At 44.9% G+C, this 18,165-nt stretch overlaps 3 protein-coding genes across 3 annotated transcripts; 1 reads left to right on the top strand and 2 right to left on the bottom strand.

Moving 5' to 3' along the window:
- The first annotated feature begins 291 nt into the window (after positions 1–291).
- LOC120415388 (uncharacterized) lies at positions 292–7,072 on the top strand. The gene is made up of 4 exons (XM_039576911.2): positions 292–751; positions 1,182–1,244; positions 1,301–1,693; positions 1,752–7,072. The coding sequence occupies exons 1-4, from the start codon at positions 292–294 to the stop codon at positions 6,494–6,496; spliced, it is 5,661 nt and encodes a 1,886-aa protein (XP_039432845.2). The 3' UTR covers positions 6,497–7,072.
- A 1,581-nt stretch (positions 7,073–8,653) lies between these two features.
- LOC120415378 (fatty acyl-CoA reductase wat-like) lies at positions 8,654–10,478 on the bottom strand. The gene is made up of 4 exons (XM_039576901.1): positions 9,532–10,478; positions 9,151–9,469; positions 8,975–9,088; positions 8,654–8,918 (listed from the first exon to the last, which is right to left on the bottom strand). Exons 1-4 carry the CDS (start codon positions 10,238–10,240, stop codon positions 8,672–8,674), a joined length of 1,389 nt encoding a protein of 462 aa, XP_039432835.1. The 5' UTR covers positions 10,241–10,478; the 3' UTR covers positions 8,654–8,671.
- A 5,639-nt stretch (positions 10,479–16,117) lies between these two features.
- LOC120415387 (putative fatty acyl-CoA reductase CG5065) lies at positions 16,118–17,622 on the bottom strand. Its single transcript, XM_039576910.1, has 3 exons — positions 16,914–17,622; positions 16,533–16,851; positions 16,118–16,478 (listed from the first exon to the last, which is right to left on the bottom strand). Exons 1-3 carry the CDS (start codon positions 17,620–17,622, stop codon positions 16,118–16,120), a joined length of 1,389 nt encoding a protein of 462 aa, XP_039432844.1.
- Positions 17,623–18,165: the final 543 nt, after the last annotated feature.

Below are 18,165 nucleotides of genomic sequence, written 5' to 3' on the forward strand. Positions count from 1 at the left end.
CACGAAAGAGTAATTCTTCAATTTCAAATTGAATTGCCTGCCAAAAGGCCACATGGTCGGTTTGTGTGTGTGTGTGTGTGTGTGTGTGTGTGTGTGTGTGTGTGTGTGTGTGTGTGTGTGAGTGAGTGTGAGGGAGAGAGAGGGAGGGAGAGAAAGAGAGGGAGAGAGATGGGGGGTAGAGAGAGAGGGAGGGAGAGAAAGAGAGGGAGAGAGTATATTTTTGCGTAACTATATAAGAAATATCGCCCGTAAAACTGCATACACTTTGCTCTTGGCATTCAGCTAGTGAGGATGTCACGACACCTGGCGGCGAAATACCTTGCGAGTCATCGCAAGCGGAAGCGTGAGGAGAGAGAGAGGGAGAACAGAGTGGTGGCGCCACTGAGGCAAGCTGAGGAGACGATTGCTGATCGTGATGAGGAGGAGGAGGGCGAGCAGGAGATGGAGATGGAGGAGGGAGAGCAGGAGATGGAGGAGGAAGAGGAGATCAAGGCACCGAAACCGCGGAGGCCTGCCAAGACGAGCGCTGAGCGCGTCAGGGAATTCCGCCAGCGGAAGAAACTGAAAGCGCAAGAGGAGGCCGAGCGAGGAGGTACAGTAGCGGCCGGTAACCCAGCAGCAACTGTGAATTTGGAGCCGATGCCCGGCCCGAGCACGGGGCCAGTACGGTTCTACCCACGACCTGACCCGGTTCAGATTCCATCGGGTTCTGGAAGGGGCACGTTCCAGGCCGATTCCGAGACATTTCTTGGTGAGTTTTTAGCAAATATGATAAACAACAGAACACAGATTTAATTATCAATCTTTTAAGACAAGATAACGCCAAACTGTGAAACTTTAACTACAATTTTTAACTTTCGCTAAATTCAACAAAATTTTACAACTTAGCAATATAATGCTGATCATGTTTGAAAGTTTTCACATTGCATGCACAATTTGTGTTCTTGAAATGAATTTTCTCTGTATAAAGCGGATGTTTTAACGTATGAATATGAATTTAGTTGGCAGAATAATTTAATTTTGTTCTTAAAACAAACACAGTTAATATAGCCAATAAAAATAATCTGTTTTAGAGTTTTAGCATGAGATAGGCATTTGTTCTACGCACTGTCTAACTTTGAATTTTGGGTTTAATATTATACAATCAAAAGCAACTATTTAGATCTTCCTGTATCTTACAGGAATCGTACCGACTCGTTCCGCTCTGAACGAGTCCTCTCAGGTATCAGTACCCAATAGTCAGGGTAAGTCTGGGTAACTTAGGGAGGTCTTTCAATATTATCCCCAATTGTTTAATGTTTTGTAGAGACGGGTACGACTGCCACAGCTGGTGGCAAGCCAGATTGCGCGAAGGCCGACATTGCTTTTCACAAAAAGTTTACCGACAACAAACTGGGTGATTATTGCAATGTTTGTGAACGCATCTGGTTCAGCAATGACTTGAGGTCCATCACAAGCGATGGCGGGAGAGTGTTGGTCGAGGCAGGCCACTTTGAGTCAGTCGCGGGATTCAAGGTGTGCCAGACCTGCCACAACTCTCTGAAGAATGGAAAAGTACCCACTTTGTCCACATCGAACGGATTTACCTACCCGGAGAAGCCAGCGAACCTTCCACCACTGGATCCGATCACCGAGCGGTTGATTGCGCCAAGGCTGCCGTTCATGCAAATTCGTCGGCTCAGTCATGCGCGAGGTGAAAATTGTTTATCAACTTTGAATTTTGTAGTTGGTAACGTGCTTTGAAATTTTAGGAAGCTACACAATCATCGGGCAGATCATAAATGTCCCTGTTGATGTCAACGAGATGGTTCGGATGCTTCCGCGTCAATTGGAGGATGATTACGCCTTTAATGTTTGCATTAAAAAGCAATTGATCCACAAGTCTAACTACCTGCAGGGATATGTCAAGAAGTCTGTCGTTAAAGCATGGCTTCGCTATCTTATCAACACTCCGTTGTATAAGCGCGAAGGTATCGTTTTGGATGAAAGCCTCATAGAACCAGATGTACCAGAAGGTACTGACGGTGAGGAAATGGTTGAGCTGGAAGTATCGGAAGTCGTGGATGTCCCAAGAGATGTCCCAAGAATTCCCCAGCAGAACGACCAAATTGCACTTGACGTACTCGAAACTGAAGCGGAATTGTTCACAGGACAGCAACAGACCGTCTTATGGAACGAGGACATGAGTCTTAATATTGCTCCTGGTCAGAACCGAATGCCGACTTCCATCGTGTACGATCAGTATGCAGAAGAGCTTTCTTTTCCCGGAATCTACCAAGGAAAAATACGATCGTACAGGAAAGGGGTTCGCGTTACTCCTTACGATAAGGCTACCAGTGAAACTAGACGACGTGACCGGCGTGGAGCAAAGCCGACTCACATCCTGTACATGGGTGTTAAGATCATGCGTCTTCGGGTTCACGATGGAGTTTCGAGCTCCTTTAGGGTCCAAGGTACGAACAATGTGACCCGTGCTCAACTCAGTGACCCGCAGTTCATGCAGAGCCTTATCGAGAGGAACTTCGCGTGGCTGAAATCGATTCCGAACTCGGCATTGTACTGGCAGATACGGGAGAAAGATTTGTTCGCCATGATTCGACAGCTGGGAAAGCCAACGGTTTTCTTGACTATGAGTGCTAACGAGACTCACTGGCCCGAACTGCTGAAGATACTGTACAAGCTCTCGGATCAAGAGAACAGGATCGACTTGACAGAACCGATGGAGCAACTAACAGCACTTCAAAGAGCAGTATTGGTCAGTGAAGATCCAGTCACGTGCTGCCTCTATTTCAACAAGCTGATCGAAGTCATCCTCTTGATCTTGGGTTCGAAAACTCATAGTCCGTTCGGGAAGTACTACGTCGTCGATTACTTCAAACGGATTGAGTTCCAGCATCGCGGTAGTCCCCACTGCCATGCAGTGCTTTGGCTCGCCAACGATCCCAAGGAACCTGCTTCCGAGCACATGCCTGCTACTCTGGAACTGATCAACACCATCACTTCCATTAGATTCGAGGACCTTCCCACGCAGACGGCTACTAAGCAGGTTCATCGTTGCACGTTCACTTGCACAAAGCGAGGGGAAAAGCGCTGTCGGTTCAATATACCGTACTGGCCTATGAAGGAACAACGGGTCCTGCTTCCTCTTAAGGCTGACGACAGTCGCCGCAAAGAGTTGAAGAAACGCGCTGAGGAAATGCGTGATGTCCTGGCAACAATGGTATTCGATACGATTGAGGACTATCTGGCCCACTGCGAGTGTACATACGAGTACTACCTGGATGTAGTTCGTGCATCGCTGAAACAGCCTACGGTCTTCTACAAGCGCTCGATGGATGAAAAGGAACTGCGAACGAATCCGTTCAACGCATGGATTGCGGACAAGCTGCGTTCGAACATGGATCTCCAGTTTATTGTTGACGAAAAGAAACTTTGCCACTACCTGGTAGAGTACGTCAACAAGTCCAATCGTGGTGTTAGTGGATTGCACCGAGAGCTGATCCTCATGCAAGAGCAGAACCCCGAGATGGACTACGGCGAGATGCTGAAGAAGATCAGCCTGAAGATGCTTGGAGCCGTGGAGATGTGCGCTCAGGAAGCAGCCTGGTTCCTACTGCGATTGCCGATGTCCGAGGCAAGTAAGAAAGTTGAGTTCATTCCAACTGCGTGGCCCCAAGACCGGACAAGAAGCAGGAAGCACTTCAAGACCATGGATGCAGAAGGAGTTGGCGATGACTCGACAGATGTGTGGAACAAGAACATCATCGAGAAGTACGAAGAGCGTGAAGGCCTGGAAGACGTCTGCTTGGCTGAGTTCGTAGCTTGGTATTCTCAGGAAAGAGGTAAAAAGAGCTACAAGAAAAGGACACAGCCAAGGGTGCTGCGTTGGCGCGGATTCGGTATGAGCGAGCTTACTGAGTATAAGCGCGAATCTGTTCTCCTGTTTCTGCCATTTCGTAATGAGGTGGTGGATGTTCTCGACCACAATAAGTTCCTCCAGTTGTACGATTTGCATGAGGAACAACTCTTGGCAAAGCGTAAGGAATACGACTGTGAGTTGAATATGGAGCAAACGGTCGAGGAGTATCTGCGCACTATTGCGAACTTGGAGGATGGAGCGGAGAACAACGCAGCAACCGAAAAGCACGACGAGCTGGTGCGGACAGTCATCATGCAGCCGAATAATGATGACTTTGAGCTGCTGCCCACAAGAGGTTTAAGATCTGTCATCAAGCAACGCACAAACGTGTTGTCGAAGGAGGCATATTGTGAGATGATGCGAGCTACGAATGCAGAGCAACGGGCATTGATTCTGCACGTAATCCATCTGATGCATTGCTACGAAGAGCACGAGCCGCTGCAGGTTTTCTTGACCGGTCCGGCAGGAAGCGGCAAAACCTTCGTATTGCGTGCGCTTATGGAAACGATCAATCGGTACAGCCAAACTCACAACTCCCGCGACAACGCGTATGTAGCTTCAGCTTCGACTGGAAAAGCAGCCAGCGCAATTGGTGGAACCACCCTGCACCACGCTTACCACATCACCATGTCTCGCCAGGCAACGAAGATGAATTTCGAAACGCTCCAGATGTACAGGAACGAGATGCAGAATATCAAGTTTCACATCATCGATGAGGTCAGCATGGTTGGCGCCCACACCCTGAATACCGCACACATACGCCTCCAGGATGTTTACATGATCTATGATGTTCCATATGGAGGTGTGAATGTGTTGGTGAGTGGAGATTTGATGCAGTTGCCCCCAGTCAATGCTCGCGCCGCGTTCAAGCCTCCGTCTAACACCATATGTGGCGCTGTGGTGTGGCAATCGTTGATGTTTCACGAGCTCAAACGGGTTATGCGTCAGGCGGATAAGCAGTTTTCGGACATTCTTACCAAGATTGGTAATGGGCTGAAACTGACCGCCGATGAAACCAAACTGATCGAGAGCCGTTTCTTCACAAAAGAGGATCTGAGCAAGGAGGACACTAGCGGGGCGGTACGACTGTTCCATCGGAACATTGACGTAACCAGCTACAACAACGAAGCGCTGAGAAACATTGACGGGCTAGATTACACAGCAGACGACACCTTTGTGGGATACAAGACTGCAGAGCAACTGGCAACTGCTCGTATCAAACTCTACAAGATGAGTCTGGCTGAAACGGCAGGTTTGCAGTATACAACTAAGTTCTGTCCTGGAATGCCTTACATGGTCACCACAAATGTCAATGTGGAAGATGGCATAGTGAATGGTGCAATTGGGGACTTGATGTATGTCGAAGAGGGCGTTGATGACTCAGAGGATCGCATCATGAGACTTTGGATCAAATTTGAAAACGCGCAGATCGGGATCATTGCGAGGAAAGAGGTGGAGCCTATGATACGCACACGACCCGACATCTTGCAGTCAGATTGGACTCCAATCGTGAAGCGATCCGCAAACATCGATCTGGGTAACCGCATTAAATGCAAGCGCATACAGTTCCCGGTTGTACCAGCTAATGCCCTTACCATACACAAATCTCAAGGTGGAACCTTTGAAAAGATTGTGTACGACTATGATAAGTCCCAGGATCAGCAAATGGTGTACGTCGGTTTATCACGTGTGAAGTCGCTGCAGGGCCTCTTTTTGACCAACTCAAAGGGAGACTTCAAGTTCCACCATGCGAAAGGCTGTGACAGCCCAAAAATGCGAGAACTGCGTAACGAGTACAAGCGTTTGCAGAATAACCGTTTGCGCACCATTGTGGACGAAGTGGGTGAGGTCTTAGAGAGCAGCGGACCTGCCACCACGTTGATGACCATCAACGTACAGAGTTTGAGAGCTCACAAGTTGGATATAACCACCGATCCCATACTTCCCAAGGTTCACTTTCTAGCACTGAGTGAGACGTGGCTGGATGACCACTCCTCAGAGGAAATAGAAGGGTTTACCTGTATCATCCAATCGAAGCGGGTTGGTGTGCGATCGGGAGGTGTTGCAATCTACCAGAATACGACCGATCCGGATACTACCTTGGCAGTCCCTCATACGCTTGAAGTGGTGGGCAACGAACGCGACCAAGAATTCGGCAAGGCAGAAAAGTACGGAGATATTTGTGCAGCAAAGGTGATGGTGATGGGTACTGAAGTACTGCTGGTATCAGTATACATCTCCCCAGGAACCACAACGAAGCAGAAAATATGGTTCCTTGCTCGCAATTTGATTCGTACTGCCTATGTGGATACGCCAATGGTGGTTACCGGAGACTTCAATCTTGACATCACCAAGCAGGATAGTGCTGACTTCGTGGGTTATATGCGAGAACATTTCATGCTGAGTTTGTGCAATGATACGAAGAAGACGACCACACTTGGTGGTACAGCTCTTGACCTTACGTTCACAAAGAACATGACGGCGGAGGTCACGCGGTACATTGCATATTTCTCTTATCATCGGCCGATGTTGTCTCTCCTAAGACCAGCAGCATCCGAACCATCTCAGGCGATCTGAACAGCTGTCCTCTGCGCATGACTGATTGCGCACAACTATAACCTGGATTTGACTACAACCTGGATTCGACTACAACAACTACAACCTGGATTTGACAACAGCATCTACACCTACAGAAGACAAAAATGAAACCGAAGAAGAAAATTTATTGTTAAATTCTAACCTCACTGACACTAACACACACTCACAATGAACTGTTCATTTATTAGATTAAGGTCAAATTGAATTCATTGTTACTATTGAGACATTGACACAACTACATAACCTCCTTCCCCTTACAATAATACACAAACACATAGGGATCCAATGAAATGTACATAATAGGTTAAGCTGAAGTGAACAGTGCATACTTTAAAACTAAGTTATGTTACACTTAAATCCCCCCCCCCCCCTCCTTTCCCACCACCCAATGATATTTCTCCCATTGATTAAATATTTAAACTCTTCTACACACACATACAATCACACATACACGTAAACATATACACACATACATACGAATTCACATAAATAACACCTCTACTAATTTCAACAAATCTACCGATCGAGATCTTTGCAGAGATCATCCATTTATTTTCAGATTTAAACCCACTATAACGATGACGATTGACAGGAAGGACGAGCGACAGGAAGGACGAATGACAGGAAGGACGAACATCCCAAAAACACCACAGACGAAAGCCCCAGGATCACCACTAATCAAATTTTCTTTTCAGGGCACTCAAAACAAACGGTCCTTTTCAGGACCACCAAATATCTCACGAAAGAGTTACTCATCGCAAATCAAACCAAAGCAAACTAATGAAATGCAACACAAAAAGAACAATCTGGAATTAATCTATTACTTTATTTCGTTCCAGATTAACCATTCATACTTCCGTAAGGAAATTAGCGGACGGATATCTCACGACTGGCAGATTTTGAATCAATTCTAGTTCTGCTCTCAGAATTTCATATACATCTGGTCTATTCAGGACTATTGCACCGGAAATCACGAAAGAGTGATTCTTAAACAAATAATTGTTTATAAATAAATAAAATCCAACATTAAATCCCCCTTTCTGAATTTCATAAAATTATTCAATGGACTAAATATGAAGGAATGCAAATCATAATTCTTAAAACTTTTCATATACGTTTGTGTCCGAAGTTCTTCGTCATTATGGTTATGCCTGTAGCATTACCACTGCACCTTTTTTAGCTTCGGTACGAGCCCTTTTGTGTGTTGGTATTTTGGTTCATCGTTCCAGCGCACCAAGCCAAGCAAAACCGAGGTACAAGTGAACCGCGTGTGCCGCACGGTGCAGGGAAGCTAGCCAATCAGCTTCTAAGAAAATAACAGAGTCAGAGATAGCTATTTTTAACAACCGCACCACTACACACTCAATCGCGAGAACCTTAGGGAGAAAGTCATTGGCTTCACCAGCATTGAAAACTTTGAAAACGATATAAACGATGAAAAGCTTGGAAAGCTCCTATTGGAATCCAATGAACCCTGTTAAATAAACTTACGAAAATGAAGTCTACATTTAGGCGATTTTAGGAGCGCACGGGAAACAAATTGATTGTAGCCGGATGAATGTCCTATATCACAAAAGTTTTTGCATAAACATTGGACAGTTATGCAAAAACGGACAGAGCAAAGAAACCGAAAAGCTACGATATCTTACATGTTGTAGGAAACATCGGTAGACAAGCTACTACAAAACGAGTATAAGTCGAGCCACAAAATATATGCGCCAGCATTCTCGCGCCAGTATTCGAAGCTCAACTTGACAACTTGTCGACGAAGCGTCGAAAATCGATGCAGTGTGATTTTTTGGCGATTTTTCCGATTCAAATTCATGCTGAATCGACATATTTACGAAGATGGAAATGACGTCCAGCCTTAAAGTAAAACCTATACCTTTCTTTAGTAAGAAAGGCAAAAAGATTTGTTATTGAAAAGACTTCAACACAGAAGAAAAAAAACTGCGCCAAATTAGCTTTTTTAAACTAGATCGAAACAAATATCTGAAAATAACTTTAATTTAATATAATAAATATTCCATCGTTTATTTATGCATTTTCATAAAAACATACTACATATTTTAAAATCTGTTCCATGTGTCAAGCATATTGAGACACCATCCCCACTTTAATGAAAAAGTACCTAAAGATAATTTCACGAATGCTTCACTTCTTATATCTTCTCTTATTTTCACACTCAAGATATTGAATGGCTTCATCCACTTGTCCACTCATGTACTCGCGCATGTCGATTTCATCCAGATCGGTGAAGAGAACTTGCTGCTCACGTTCGCTCAGGTAGCACTGAGCTCGTTTCAGATTGTTTGATACACTTTTCCAGGAGCGGAAAGCTACAAAACCAACCGACTGACTGAACGCCATGAACCAGTACGCCGACCACCGATAGTAGTACCTAGAAAGATGGTTTCGTTACCGGTTGAGATGGAATCTGTACGATAAATATCTTACTTGTGTGCTGGTTTGGTACCCGGACACCACATAGCAATGAAGTCTTTGATCCTAGCTAAGATAACGTTCAGGTACATCAGCCAAATAAATGACGTCGATATCCAGCAGTACTTCCTGAAAATTAATAGTGATTTGTGCATAACTCACGAACTCAAACTTTAATTTAAATTTAGTACCAGATTATCCAATCCCAGAACCTCTTTCGGGAATCTCCAAACCAACTCGTCAGTTCTCCAAAGGTGGTGTTAGTAGTATTGCTGTGGTGATTGTATACCGGAACGCAAGGAGCACTGCCAACCAGCCGCTTCTCAGCTAAGTCGAACCCGCTAACCAGAACAGCATTTGCGCAATAGTCGACGGGAGCAAAGTTACACTTTGCACGGCTATCGACATATTTGACGTGCCCTAAGCCGTCCCAAAAGCTCTTGATATACGCTACCGAACCATAAGGATTATCCGTCCAACCTAGCATCGGTTCACGACACGTTGGAGTAACTGGGAGGAGAAACACTCACTTTAGTTTCTTCAATGTAATTTTTTTATCACTTTGTACTCACTAATAGGAGGTCGATAGATCGCCACTGGTAATGTCTGAGCAAACTCCGTCTCGATCATAATTTCTGCCAACCGTTTGCTGAACACATATGTATTTGGAAACTTTTGCAATATCGTACTTTTCAGCTGTTCACACTCCTCAGCCGACAAATGCTTCAACATATTCATGACAATCTCGTAGCTTCCAAACGGTAACTCGGTGTACACCTTCTCTTCGATTATTTCCTGATCCAAGTTGCAATAGAACGTCGACGTGAACACGAACGCCTCCAACCTTGGGAAGGTCCGACACCATCGGAGCATTCTCCTCGCAAGAAACACGTTCGTCTCAACCGTTTCCTTCAACGCTCCCGTCATCTTGACCGTAGCGATACAGTACAGCACTATCTCCACCTCCTTTCGAATTTCACACGTCAACCCGGGGGCCATTCCAAAATCCTTCTCCGCATAGTCCACCTCAACGGGTACGATCTTGGCGATCAGCTCCGGCTTACGAACACGATCAAACAGTCGATCCTCCAGGATCGCCTTCAAACGCTCCTCGCCACAGCATCCTTTCTTCGTGCGGATCAACAGGTAGATCTTCTTGACTTTCAAACATCGCAGAAGCTTCTCCAACAGGGTCTTTCCCAAAAATCCCGTCCCTCCAGCGAGCAGCACCGTCGATCCGCGGTAAAACTCCAGAACCCTCGACTCCGAACAGTTCGACATTGTAACAGTGACTACAAAGCGTTACGGGGAGGCCGTGGGGTTTTAACAGCTTTAGCCTATTTGCTTAGCTTAGATACAATCGAACCTGCAAGATATTTATCATCGAATGCGAAATCAACGCACCAGGAACAAAGAAGATCGCAGCTTGTGCGCACTGTACGGCGGATTATGGTCAGCGCAGACCTGCAGTGAACCGAGTCGAGGAAGCTACTGGCATTTAATTAATTCCTGATGAAGCTCAAATTTAAAATCGTAGGTGTTCACTTTACAAAGAAGAAATTTGCAATGAAAGCAAACTACATTTCACCCTGCCACAATATCTTTCGAGTTGTTTTTTTTTTAAACATCGACTGAATTGATAGATTTACTCTGACTCAATGTTCAGGGTTACAATCGATCATCTTTCTCGATTATCCCCATTGCACAGTGGTCCAGATTATGTGCAAAATGGATTTTCCGAAAAATGGTCAAATTTAGGAGCTTTGGTGACTTTAGAAGAGTTGTTGCATCTAGAAAGGGGCAACTTTTGAATTGGTTGAAAATTAGGGTGGTTCACGATTTGGGTGATTTTGAAAATCTAACTTTTCAGGAATAATTTTGGGATTTTTTTTTGTCTTCTAGAAAGTTGTTGGTCCAAGCAACTTTGTTCGAGACACCAAAAGTTTTATCTCGCAATCTACGTCATCTACGATCAAATTTAGAGAAAACATTTGGGCAAACCTTCAAAAATCAAATTTTTGAACTTAGCAATTCAAGCTTAAGTTTTAGAGAAAAGTGATATTCAGGCCGATTTAAGAGCTCTGAAGGAAAAACATTTTTATACTTTGTCAATTCAATTTGGACTTAAGGGTCAAGAGATACAGCCATTTTAAGTGTAAAAAAGATGCAAATTTAAAACTTAAATAGCTCAAAAATTCACAGGCCACCCTAATTTTCAATCAAACCAAAAGTTGCCCCTTACCATTTGCAAAAACTCTTTTAAAGCCACCAAAGCTCCAAAACATCACAATTTTTCGGAAAATCAATTTTCCACTTAGTTTTGCGCTTGTAAGCGTTGGTAAGCGATAATATCTGCACCCAGAACTGGGCATAGGCATACGAGAGGATAAAGAGCACGGTTCGGTAGTAAAATGGTACTGTGTGCGGACGGAGAGGATAAATCCCGAAATTACCGAAAGTACTTTACGCGGTCATTTGTCCATATAAGCCACTCAATAGGATGAACTGTTCCAATGAACGAATGAACACGCGAGAGGATTATACTCTCGCAAAATAGCACTTTCCTCACGTTTCTTTTCGGGAGGACTATCCCCTCGTTCTTAGGCACTTTGCTCTACTGCGGAATCGTATTTACCGCCGCATGTTAAAGAGTTTTTTCTTTTATATTTTTTATTGTTTACCCTAATGTATTCTGCAAAAATGTTAAACAATTTGAAGTAAATGCAAACTCGCATACAAATTTCTAAACAACATTTTGTTGTGAGTTAAAGTTAATATAAAACAATAAGGCCGATGCAAATATTTTTCTAAGCTTTTGTCACTCGGCTCTGCCCGTAAGGGGCAATGCATTTTAAATTGATTTCAGTTGATTGCGCTAAAATTTCCGTTGAAAATATGAAATTTTTGATTTTTGTTTGTCTCCTGATTTTGCAAACTAACCTTGAAGGGGAGGAGACAAAAACTTCAACTAAAGTTTGTACCAGCCTTATTGTTATATATGATATATTGTTATAGAATCGAAGTTTATTTGCAATTTCAAGTCGATTGCTCATCACCAGCCAGAGCACTTAATCCTACAAGTTGAAAAATCGTTAGTTCAGGTCAAAATCAACGTAAAATTCCAATTTTAAGTCAATTGCTCATCACCAGCCTACAGGTCCTACAATCCTACAGGTTGAAAAATCATTAGTTCAAGAGCAACACGAGAAAAGGGCGGATAAGCATTTTTACAGCTGGAACTATTTTGCAAATTCTAAGACAACCGGTAACTTTTTCACAAAACTCGAAGTGTGAAACAATAGCTGGCCTTTCCAGCTACCTTTTGACACTCCGGGTTTTGTGTAATAGTTACCTGTTGTCTCGGAATTTGCGAAGTAGTCTCAACTGTCAAAATGCTTATGCGCCCTTTTCAATTGTTGCTCTAGAGTTTAGGTCAACTTCAAAGAATACTTTTAATTTGAAGTCGATTACCCATCACCAGCCAGAGCACTAATTTATACAAGTTGAAAAATAAAATCAATTATTCAGGTCAAAATCAATGTGAATTTTCAATTCTAAGTAGATTGCTCATCACCAGTCGAAGCACTTATTCATACAAGTTTAAAAATCTTTAATTCAAGTCAAAATCAAAGCATATTTTCAAATTTCAAGTCGATTACTCATCACAGCAAGGGGACCATCCATATACCACGTGGAAACTTTCTTATATAACCAGTTGTGGAAAATTAGACACACAAAAAGTGACAAAAAATACAAGGACCACATAATTTACTCTCAGACACAAAATTTTGTCTGACATTGATTTTGTTCAAACATATACAGTCCAGACTCGATTATCCGAAGTTTCAGTTGTGCGAAGTTCGATTATCCGAAGGTTTGTATGGGACTTCGGATAATCAAATCACAAACAAATATTGTTTTTCGTGTTTTTTTTTTTTTCATTTTTTTAATTTATACTTTAAATTCGAGTTCTGTGACTCCATTTAAGTCAAATTTGAATGGATAATTGCTCTAAAATTTAAAAAAAAGTGCTTTTTTCAATATTTCATCATCGCCATTTTGGCCGCCATCTTGGATTTAAAAATTCTTAATCACTTTAGAGTAGTTTGAAGGTCATACTAAAGCTCAACAATCAAAAATATGACAGCGAAAAAAACATTTTTTTTTTCGTGTTTCGATTATCCGAAGTGAAATTTTGCCAAGGCCTTCGGTTAATCGAGTCTGGACTTGTTCGGTCCCGAACGTGATTATGTTCTCCCCGCCTCGCGCAATCGACACGCAGCGTGTAGCCGACGCATCGCTGCCAACCTGACAGCGCCGAAAGAGAGAGAAAGAGAAAAAGCGCGCTGTCAAAACTTTGCACACTCGCCTCGTGGATCGCGCTCGGTGCAGACGTTCTGCAACTACTTTTATCTAAATAAATAGTTTTAGTTTAGTTTAGTGAAAGTCAGTGCATTTTTCTTCCCTGGAATCGTTCCCTCCCAACAAATTTACAGTCCACTAATTCCGCCGTCACAATTTCACCGCCGATCGAGTTCCGGCGGCAACATTGGTCCAATCGAACCGGATGGTCGAGTGATTGGACGGTTCCAGTGACTAGGAAGAAGAAGAAGAACTGGCGAGGCAAACCGGCCTCTGCCACAGAACGTTCCCGATCCGCGAGTGCAAAATGGTGCGAAGCAAACCGGCTTCAGAACCATTTCACGAGTGACAGTTCCGCCGAGGCAAACCGGCCTCTATCCTGGAACGTTCCGGATCGCGTGTGAGGTTCAAAGCAAACCGGCCTCAGAACCTGTTCCGCGAGTGTAAAAGTTCGAGGCAAACCGGCCTGCGAACGTAAACTTCCGTAGCAAACCGGCTTCGGAACCACAGCGCGAAAGGGTGAGGCAAACCGCCAAAAACCCCTGCCAGACGCTACCGCGCCGGAGGAGGAGGCAAACCGGTCTCCAAATCCGGACAAGTCAAACGATTCCGGAGCCAACCGGCCCCGGATCTACCGCAAGAAGTGAACCCGCTGCCATCCGGAAGTGACTCCGGCGGCAACCCGTGACACGAGCAACCCGAGACTGTTGCTGTTCCACGACGTGAATAGTGTTCCCAGTTTCAGACCGAAGAAACAGTGCCGCTGAACAGAAACAGCAAGAGGTGAGGCAGTGTTGTGTGCGTCGCCGAAACCTGAGTGGCACGGTAGAAGTCGACCGATTCTACCGTGGCCAGGTTGGATCTGTCCCTCAGATCAACCCACCTAAGGGCAGCGAACCCGTCGCTAGACCCTACACCTCGGGCGATGTCGCGCATCCTGTAAGCCCCCAAGAAGAACTACTCCATCCCAGAAACACAACCCAGTGAAAAAAGCGATCTAAGAATGTCCGAAGAAGAGTTTTTGGTGTACAAGTGCGAGCGTGTACACGCACGAGTCGAGCGAATCCGAGCCCAGGCGAAACATGCAGAAGGGAATCCCCAGGAGATGAACATGCCTCTGGTTCGACTGCTCTTGAAGAAGATTCAGGGAACCGTCGATGAGTACGAGGAGCTGTACATGGAGCTGATCGACGTGTGCGAACCTGCCGAAACCAGCGCGTACGAGAAGAAGCGAAAGGAGTTCTTGAAACTCTTCCGGGAAACCTTCCTGGCGATCCAGTCCATTGAAGTCGCCCTGCTGTACCCACCGGTGCAGTACCAGCCCGTGCTCTACGTGCCAGTTCAGTTCTTGCAACCGCAGCTATCCGGCGTCCCGAACGAAACTACCGCAGCATCCGCTGACGGTCAGATTGGATGCACTGTGGCCACGTGCATCCAAGTTGTGGAATCGTCCTCAAACGAACCAACCAAGGTTGTCAGCAAGGTAGGTGCCCCTTCTATCCCACAACTGCCCGACATCATCCCCTCGCATGACGTCCTCAATCAAGAGAATCCTCCGGCGGTCTCGGAGAAACATTCGCCGAAGGAAGACCCGCCGCAAACTGCTACCAGCTCGTGCGAACCCGCCGTGGCTGCTGAATCGGCGCCAAGTCCGACCATGTTGGACAGCCAAGTGACCGTAGCGACAAGTGCCATGACTGCTGCTCAAGCTACTCCGACGGACGAGAAAGGCTCGTCACGAAACTCCCGTGCATCCACCGCACACAAGAACCAGGCCAAGGTCGCAACAAATCCAAGCACCGTCCAGCGTGCCGTTGCGTCAACCATGGCAGAATTCCGGAAACCAGCGAGAGAAGAGTCTTGTCACGAGACTCTTCACCGAGATGATCTGCGACTCTACAATCGCGGGCCATCGAAAGAGCCAAGCAGCATCGGCTCCATGAAGCAGCAACGCCCACGAGATAGGAAGTGACGTTACCAACCACCTCGTGCCCCGGGCTCCAGGACGACATCAGCTGCTGCCAACAGATACCAACCACCAGTTCCAGACTCCAACATTCCGAGAATCATCATTCGGCATCTCCAGCAAGCGAAAGAACCTCCTGATATACGACCACTTCCGGAGTTTCCTGAAGCCCTTCAGCCTTCAGCCGGGGGAGGATGTTCGGTCCCGAACGTGATTATGTTCTCCCCGACTTCGCGCAATCGACACGCAGCGTGTAGCCGACGCATCGCTGCCAACCTTACAGCGCCGAAAGAGAGAGAAAGAGAAAAAGCGCGCTGTCAAAACTTTGCACACTCGCCTCGTGGATCGCGCTCGGTGCAGACGTTTCTGCAACTACTTTTATCTGAATAAATAGTTTTAGTTTAGTTTAGTGAAAGTCAGTGCATTTTTCTTCCCTGGAATCGTTCCCTCCCAACAAATTTACAGTCCACTAATTCCGCCGTCACAATTTCACCGCCGATCGAGTTCCGGCGGCAACAGGACTGTATTGTCGAATGTCGTCAAACAGGAACACATTTACCCACAGTCAAGACCTCTCTACCTGAAGAAGATTTGCAGCACTTCAGAGCTATCTAGAGAGTTTTCAAATAAATCTGTGGACGATCGAGAGGTGGCTACTATTTGTTCAAAAGCGGAAGAGCTGAAACCACTATTGCGTACACAGAAAGGTTAGACGAAGATTCAGAATTCTTAAAAAAGCATGTGTTTTTCAAAGTTGTCTCTTTGACAACAATCTGAATTAATAGAATAACTTGAAAAAAATAATCAACAATAATTTATTCAAAAACATTTCAACTCTTTAATCTCTTTTTATTTACACTCTCAAGATATTGGATTGCGCCATCGACGTAACCACTCAAATACTCGCGCCAGTTGATTTCATCCAGGTCGGTGAAGAATATTTGTTGCTCGTGCTCGCTGAGGTTCCTCTGGGCTTGCTTAAGGTTGCTCGAAACACTTTTCCAGTTGCGAAATGTCACGAAACCTACGGACTGGCTGTATCGCATGAACCACATTGCAGACCATTGATAGTAGAACTTGTGTGCTGGATTAGAACCCGGAAGCCACTGTGCAAGACAGTCTTTAATTTTGGCTAAAATTACGTTCAGGTACATCATCCAAAGAAACGGCGTTGAAAACCAGCAGTACTTCCTAAAAAAGAAGTGATTTAATGGTATTCTTGAGATAAGCACAAGCACTTTTTACCATATTATCCTCTCCCAAAATCCCTTCCGCGAATCTCCAATACAGCTCGTCATGTCACCAAAAGTGGTCTTGACCATATTACTGTGATGATTGTACACCGGAACGCAGGCATCACTGCTAACACGTCTCTTCTCAGCAACATCGAACGCACAAATCAGCACGGCATTCGCGCAATAGTCGATGGGAGCAAGGTCACACTTGACGCGAGCGTTTTCATACTTTACAAGTCCCAGGCCGTCCCAAAAGCTTTTGACGAACGCCACCGGTCCGTAAGAGTTGTCCGTCCAACCTAGCATCGGTTCACGACACGTTGGAGTAACTGTGTGTTGAATGCAATTATTTGAAATTCTTCACTCTGAAGTTGAATAACCCTTTACTTACTAACTGGAGGTCGGTAGATCGCAATGGGCAAAGTTTGTCCAAACTCAGTCTCGATCATGATCTCTGCTAGTCGTTTGCTGAAAGTGTACGTATTTGGAAATTTCTGCAAGATTGTACTTTTCAACTGTTCACACTCCTCAGCCGACAAATACTTCATCATATTCATGACAATATCGTAGCTTCCAAATGGTAGTTCCTTGTACACTTTTTCTTCGCATATCTCCTTGTCAAAGTTACAGTAGAACGTCGATGTGTACACGAACGCCTCCAACCTTGGGAAGGTCCGACACCATCGGAGCATTCTTCTCGCAAGAAACACGTTCGTCTCAACCGTTTCCTTCAACGCTCCCGTCATCTTGACCGTTGCGATGCAATACAACACTATCTCCACCTCCTTCCGAATTTCACAAGTCAACTCGGATGCAAGTCCGAAGTCCTTCTCCGCATAGTCCACTTCAACGGGTACAATCTTGGCGATCAGTTCCGGCTTACGAACGCGATCAAACAATCGATCTTCCAGAATTGTCTTCAATCGCTCCTCGCCACAGCATCCTCGCTTCGTGCGGATTAACAGGTAGATCTTCCTGACCGGTAGACATCGAAGAATCTTTTCCAACAAGGTCTTTCCTAAAAAACCCGTCCCTCCAGCGAGTAGAACCGTCGATCCGCGGTAGAGTTCCAGAAACTTTGACTCTGAACAGTTCGACATTGTTGCAGTGACTAAAGGGCGATGTGGTTAGCTTGTAGGTTTATTAATCATTTTATTAAAGTTGAGATATTATCAGGCTAGAAAGATTTGCATCAAATTAAATTCAACACAACAGGAGTAAAATGTAACATTAAATTATGCTTCACAAAATTGATTTATTCTTAGTTACCACGAACAAATGATTTCGATTATCTCTCAGCCGTTTCTCGAAAACGAACTCCTGCTGTGTCTAATCTAGAACCATAGTTGAGCCTGCAACCGCAGTCTGCAGTGGCGGAGAGGAGGAGGTAGGGCGGAGTCGAATCGTTCAGGCAATTTTTTTTTGTTTCAAGCAAAAACAATTTGTAAATCACTTATTATTACTTAATAAGTGACCATAACTTGAAACAGGGTCGCCAGATCTTCAAACTTTAAGACTTGTTTCGATGGCCTTTTGATTACATAACCAACAAAAAGTCAGCTGATGAATCCGGACAGTGCTTCGATACAGATAAGAGAGGCTTCAAAAAGTATTGCATTCATTAATATCACTTAATAAGTGGT

This window comes from Culex pipiens, chromosome 2 (genome assembly GCF_016801865.2).
Source record: "Culex pipiens pallens isolate TS chromosome 2, TS_CPP_V2, whole genome shotgun sequence".
Classification (NCBI taxonomy): Eukaryota; Metazoa; Arthropoda; class Insecta; order Diptera; family Culicidae; genus Culex; species Culex pipiens.